This window comes from Nicotiana attenuata, unplaced genomic scaffold (genome assembly GCF_001879085.1).
Source record: "Nicotiana attenuata strain UT unplaced genomic scaffold, NIATTr2, whole genome shotgun sequence".
Classification (NCBI taxonomy): domain Eukaryota; kingdom Viridiplantae; phylum Streptophyta; class Magnoliopsida; order Solanales; family Solanaceae; genus Nicotiana; species Nicotiana attenuata.
In genome coordinates, this window is record NW_017670664.1 from 130,183 (window position 1) to 137,575 (window position 7,393).

The window sequence follows — 7,393 nt, forward strand, 5'->3', positions numbered from 1 at the left end:
GATCGCGAACGCGATGACCCAGAAATCACAACTACGCGAACGCGATGGGCACCCCGCGAACGCGAAGGCCAAAAAGTGGCCTGCAACAGCTGTGCATTTTCTGAACACTCAAAGGTCCAAAAAATCCTTCCGTTGATCACCCGGAATCACCCCGAGGCCCCTGGGACCTCAACCAAAAATACCAAACTACCCCAAAACATCATACGAACTTGTTCCAATCATCAAAACACATCAAACAACTAATCAAATCATTACATTACATCGGATTCAAGCCTAAGTTTCTTTAAAAACTTCCGAATTACGCATTCGATCACAAACCCAACCAACGACGTCCCGAATGACCTGAAATTTTGCACACATATCCAAAATCACCTAACGGAGCTACTGCAACTCTCGAATTCCATTCTGACCCTCGAATCAAAAATCCCACCTATCCACCGGAATTCGCCAAAATGCCAACTTGCCAATTCAAGCCTATATTCTACTCGGACCTCCAAAATCACTCTCCGATCGCACTCCTAAGTCACAAATCACCTCCGAAGCTAACCGAATCACCGGAATTCACATCCGAGCCTTCTAACTATAAGCTCAACGTTCGGTTGACTTTTCCAAACCAAACCTTCCTTAAAAGAGACTAAGTGTCTCATTTCTATCCAAACCAATTCAATTAAACTCTAACTCACCCGTTGCTGATAATAAAACATGAAAGAGCAATAAATGGGGGAAACGGGGCTGTAATACATGAGACGACGGGTTGGATCGTCACACCTTGAGCTCCTCCATTTTACTATTTTTTTTTCATGCAAAAAACTAATGTTCTTTTTTTCTTTTTCTCTTTCTTATTCAAGAAAAGAAAAAAGGTTTTTACAAATCTGTCAATTATATCCGGAAGAAATTTAACGTAGGCCTTATTTTATCTTCTTATTGAATAAAATTTTTCTTATTTGATATTAAGCTATGATTATTTTTTCCTCGGATATATAGGTTCATGATCTCTCTCTCTCTCTATCTATCTATCGTATCTATATATATAATATATAATATATATATATATATATATATATATATATAATATATATATATAATACCTAAGTTGCTCGGACATAGGTGCGGGTGCCGGACACGGATGCGAATCTAGAGGTCGGATTCTACGATATGTAAATTCTAACACTCGGGGATACAGATCCTAGTACGGATACAGGTGCGGGGATCCTACTAAAAATAATTAAAAAATATAAAAATATCAAAATATCTCTAAATTATGAGAAATTTTGTGAAATATTTACATATAGCTTGTAATATGGATTTCTTTTTTATTCTTAAGTTGTAGATAAGTAAAGGATTGATTTCCTAGATAAGGTATGTTATTTTCTTCAAATTTATCATGGTTATGATTCTAATTTCGGGAATCAAATTGTATCTCATGTCGACGCGAATGCGGCACCTAAACTACCATATCGGAGCAACTTAGTATATAGCTGATCCCATTAAAGGGTTAAAATACTGTTACATAATAAAATATAGGGAAAATAATGAATATTTATAATATGATTCATATAATTGCTTATCCAAACAATAAATTATTATTATTATTATTATTATTATTTAATTTGCAATATCCGAATTGTAATACACTCTTACGCTTTTTTTAGCGCGGGGTTGGGGGGTTGGGGGACGGGGGTGGCGGTAAAGGTAAATCTATCATATCATTATCCTTAAATGGAAAATTAAGAATTAAACACTAGACACTTGTTGCTAGATCTTTGTTTATAATTATTTAAATAAAATCGAAGCAAAATTAAAATTTCCACATAATATATTTTCTGCTCAATGGTCTCAGACAAGGGATGTTAATTGGCAACGATATGATTGATGTCTGCAAAACACCTAACTATTTGAATTTTGAAATGGACCTTATAGCAATCCTTCAAATTTTCTTAGTGCGCGTTTGGACATAAGAATTGTAAAATTCCAAAAAAGGGTGAAAAATATTTACAAGTGAAAATGATTTTTGAAATTTAGTGGACGTTTGGACATAAGAATTGTAGAATTTAAAAAAAAAAAAATTCAAGTGAAAATGGTATTTGAAAATTAGAGTTGAGTTTGGACATGAATATAATTTTGCGTTGTTTTTGAAGTTTTGTGAGTGATTTGAGTGAAAATTTTGAAAAACAGCTTTTTGGTATTTTTCAAATTTTTGAAAAATTCCAAAATGCATCTTCAAGTTAAAATAGAAAATTTTATGAAGAAACGCTGATTTCGAAAAAAGTAAAAAATTTTCCAAAAAAAAGGGAAAATTTCTTATGTCCAAACGGGCTCATAGAGTTGTGTTTGGACATGAATAGATTATTGGGTTGTTTTTTAAGTTTTTTGAGTGATTCGAGTGAAAATTTTGAAAAATAGCTTTTTGGAGTTTTTGGAAATTTTTAAAAATTTTCAAAATGTATTTTCAAATAAAAATTGGAAATTTTATGAACAAACGCTAATTTCAGAAAAGGAAAATATTTTTTGGAAAAAAGGAAAAAATATCTTATGTCCAAACAGCCTCTTAAGCATTTACATTATATTATACACTATGAAATGTAGTGCCAAATTATGTGCTTTAACATACTAATTTTCAACTGTATGATTGGCACAATGGGCCCCACCATTTCAACCGGGTCCCATTAACAGGAACATTAGTCAAGAAAAGAAATATGAACAGAAAATGACTGGTTAATAGAAGAAGATTCTATTCTATATATGTTCTAGACCACCTTATAATTTTAAGCAAGATTGATTTCCACTTTAATGCTTTTGATAACTAACTTTTAATTTTATTAATAAGAAAGGAAAAATTTAAAAATATAGAAAGCAAAAGATAGCCAAAAGACATATGTTCTCCCCTTTTTTGTATCTAAATTTATCATTTTTGCGTCTAGAAGATACCAACTCTTGATTAGGTGAACTACAAAGGATTATAATTAAGAAATAAATTAGACCATAGGCTGTTTCTTTTACTATTATAGTAATAGCCCCTTAATATTTATAAAATTTGTGTATTTTAACTTGATATAAGTCTATAAGTGGAGAAAAAGGTGGAGCTAAAAGAAATAAAAAAATCAGAAAAGAGAGAATTAAGAACAAAGAAGGAAATAGAAATAAGAGAAAAAGAAGAAGGCAACAATGATTACTGTTCTTGATTGTCCTGAAATGAAATTAAAATATACTCCCTCCGATCCTCTTTAATTTATTTTTGGATGTTTTCACACAGATTAAGAAATCAACATGTTAGCACTAATTAACAATAAAATTGACCATATTCACCTAAATTTGTTCGTTGAAAATATAACAAATACTCTTAGACTCTTTACTTCAAGGGAAACTTTGGAAAAAATAAGTTGACTCCTTATTGATATATGAAAAAAAGAAATACTCTCTCCTTCTCATTTTATGTGTCGTGTTTCTCTTTTATACGCCCCTTAAGAAATATTAATTAGGAAAGAAATTAGACTATTCTACCCTTATTTATGTCTTAAGATATAATCTCTCTTCATTGAATATTTATTCTATTTATGTGTTATCTTCATCTTCAAGAACAATTATTACTAAGGGTAAAAAAGAAAAAAAATAATCAATTTTGTCTTGAACTTTTAAAATGACAAATAATTGGAAACAACTATTTTTAGTAACCACGACTGTTAATATGAGACGGAGAGAGTGTTATGTACCATAAAAAAAGTCAAAAATTAATTAAAGTGAGCCAGAGCGACTAATTAAAAAAGAGTAGTGAAGGAGTATCTTTTTTTTCCATAATTTCCATGGTATTGTCTCGTGGCACGACATCACCTGTATTAATGAAATGGTTCGTAATTTTCTAAAATAATTGGAAAAAGATTTGGAGAAAATTTATAAAGAAGATAGTGAAAGGAAAGAAACAATGGCTAGAGGACAAGTAATTTCTTGCCAAACATCCACCTTTTTGGATGTGCCTTGGGCTTTGAGGAAATTAAGAATTTGTTCCTTGTGCTTAGAAAATCATGTCCTCATAAAAAGCTAATTACTTAAATTTCTAAATTTGTCTTCCTGATTAATACAATAGGATATAAAATTATTTTATCTATTTTTTTTTGTTATTTTCCACCTTTCAACTTCATTTGTTTTAATTGCAGATGTTAATAACTTTATTTTCCTTAGAAAAAGAATGAAAGAAAAATGAGAATTCCCTAACCACAAAACCAATGCTTTTTTCAAAAAAAAAATCTTGTTCTAAATAAAAACTCTTACTATTTTTTATTTTTTTTTCGTTTTTAAGGTAATCGTAGGTTGGTAGAAGGGTCATTTTATAGGGAAAGAGTATATGGCTCACAAACTAAAGGAAAGAAAAGAGGAATTCTCTAAGAAGAGAACCAAAACCTTTTTTAATTTATTTTTCAAAAAAAAAAACTTTTTATTTAATTTTAGGTATTCACTTAATCTTGTTAGGTCTAGCTGTTTTTTTTAGTATCCAAGGCTCTTATTTTGGGGGCGTATATGATACTTGGGCTCCGGGAGGGAGAGATGTGATTCGGGTGAGATCCAATGTACATCTAACTTTCGATCGAGGAATCCTTCGTCAATAGTTGTGAATTGTTGATTTTTTAAATCTTTTCGACCTTGATTTCGTAGGAGCAAGTCAAAAAAATTGAGAAATAAAACCATCTGATTTAATTTTTTTTGTTTTCTTCTTTCTTTTTTTTTTTCCTTCTTTTTTTAGGTTCTCATAGGGTGGTAGAAGGATTATTTCATAGGGAAAGAGTCTATGACTGTGAATTTATCGATGACTATAGTAAGATAGATTAAAATTTCTTCATCCTTAATTAAAGATTTTAGATTTGAATAGTCGGAATAGAAAAACTCCTAACAGACAATACTGTTTTCATCTTAGTGAACCTTACACGATACAAATATAAATTAGCGCAATCAGTGGCGAAACCATAAATTTCACTTAGGGTGTTCAAACTTGAAATAAATAAAAAATAAAAAACCCCGATAAAAGATATTCAATATATGTTATATACCACTAAAATCTAATATTTTACCTATATATACAGTATAATTTTTCGACGAAGGCTTTGTACCTTTGCCCCTAATCACAATATCAATTAATTTTTAATATCACATAGAAAAAGAAATAAAAAAAAAAACAAGCAGTGGCTCAACTACAATTTTCAGTAGGTAACTATGATCATTATAAAACAACTTACAAACAACTCAAAATATTATCTTCAAAACCGCGTTTGGCTTTTGCTTTTCTTTTTCCCTTATTTCCTCTTTGCCTTTCCTTTTCCTCTTTACAAAAACCATATAAATAGCCAAACATCCACTCCACTCAAACTCCAAATACCAACCACCCCCTTCTTCACCCCCTACCCAAATTCTTGAATTTTCTCCATGGAAATATACAAAGCTTTCTTGCTTCTATTTCTTAGTTTTCTTCATATAACAATAGCTAAAAAATCCCATGAAAATAAACCATTTTCACTTTCTTTTCCTCTTACTACAACCCCTTTATCATCTCAAAAATCTTCAACAAATTCCATTTTTCAATCTTCTAAAGCCATGACTAGAATTCCATCTTTAAGTTATAAATCAAATTTCAAATATTCAATGGCTTTAATTGTTACACTTCCTATAGGAACACCTCCACAAAATCAAGAAATGGTTTTAGATACTGGAAGTCAACTTTCTTGGATTCAATGTAATAAAAAAATTCCAAAAAAACCACCTCCTACTACTTCATTTGATCCTTCTTTATCCTCTTCTTTTTCTGCTCTTCCTTGTAATCATCCACTTTGTAAGCCACGAATTCCCGATTTTACCCTCCCAACATCGTGTGACCAAAAACGTTTGTGCCACTATTCTTACTTCTATGCTGATGGTACTTTAGCTGAGGGTAATTTGGTACGAGAAAAATTTACCTTCTCAAGTTCCCAAATTACCCCTCCTTTAATTCTTGGTTGTGCTACGGAGTCTAGTGATGACAAGGGTATTTTGGGAATGAATCTTGGACGGTTTTCTTTTGCTTCCCAAGCTAAGGTACAAAAATTCTCTTATTGTGTGCCCAGTAGACAAGGAAAAATATTACCTAGTGGAACATTTTACCTAGGTCAAAACCCTAATTCATATATGTTTCAATATATAAATCTTTTGACTTTTCCTCAAAGTCAACGCATGCCAAATTTGGATCCCCTAGCTTATACTATTGGTATGGTGGGGATAAAAATTGGCGGGAAAAGATTGAATATCTCTGAGAGGGTTTTTCGGCCGAACGCTGGTGGTTCTGGTCAGACGATGATTGATTCCGGCACCCAGTACACTTTCCTAGTGGAAGAAGCTTATAATAAAGTCCAAGAAGAAATTGTTAAGTTAGTAGGTTCGAAATTGAAGAAGGGGTACGTTTATGGTGGTTCACTCGATATGTGCTTTGATACTATAAATTCCATACAAGTCGAACAATTAATAGGCGATATGACGTTAGAATTTGAAAATCGAGTTGAGATTATGATTAATAAAGAGAAAATGTTGGATGATGTAGGTGGAGGAGTTCATTGTATAGGGATTGGACGATCGGATTCACTTGGAATAGCAAGTAATATTATTGGAAATTTTCATCAACAAAATTTATGGGTAGAATTTGATTTGAGTAATAGAAGAGTTGGTTTTGGGAAAGCAGAGTGTAAGTAGGGTATTAGAATTGTGTAGTGGGTGTTTCGAGTACATATTTCTATGAAACTTTTTAAAATGGTGTACTCCGTCCGTTCTAATTTATGTGAATTTGTTTGACTGGACACAGAATTTAAGAAAAATAAAGACTTTTGGAATGAAGACAAAAAAGGAAATAGGTTCACATAAATTGAAACGGAGAGAGTATATGTTTGTCCGGAGGAGTTGTTGCGGGCTTGTGTTTTGTACATATAAAATATTTTCTTGGTCAAAGAGATATAATGTTATAAAATATGGATGTACAACTATGTATAAAGTATTTTCTATTTTAATCTTCTTCCACACGAATATTATTGGTAGGATCGAACTCTCTTGTTTTTTTATTAACGATGATATTAGAATCAGCTTGAACACATTTAGATTATATGTTTAACATGCCGAAATCTATTATCTCTCGTTAGTTTAAGTATCGAATAATTCTCAGACAATTTGCTTATTAATATGTACACAAATAAAAAGAAATTACGTAGAATTTTCCTCTGAAATTTGAACTAGCTCTGATGCAAATCTCAAAATTGTTTGGGACTCCAAATAATTCGGATTCGCTACTTGTAATGCCCATTGAAAAAGAAAACGCTCTCTAGTAGATTCTTGATATTCTTAGTACTCGAATTTTTTTTTTTTTTTTTTTTTTTAGTTGGTCTCGTAT

At 31.4% G+C, this 7,393-nt stretch overlaps 1 protein-coding gene across 1 annotated transcript; it reads left to right on the forward strand.

Annotated features, from left to right (window-relative positions):
- The first annotated feature begins 5,248 nt into the window (after window positions 1–5,248).
- On the forward strand, window positions 5,249–7,020 carry LOC109242032 (aspartic proteinase PCS1-like). The gene has a single exon (XM_019408855.1). It carries the CDS (start codon window positions 5,413–5,415, stop codon window positions 6,703–6,705), a length of 1,293 nt encoding a protein of 430 aa, XP_019264400.1. The 5' UTR covers window positions 5,249–5,412; the 3' UTR covers window positions 6,706–7,020.
- Window positions 7,021–7,393: the final 373 nt, after the last annotated feature.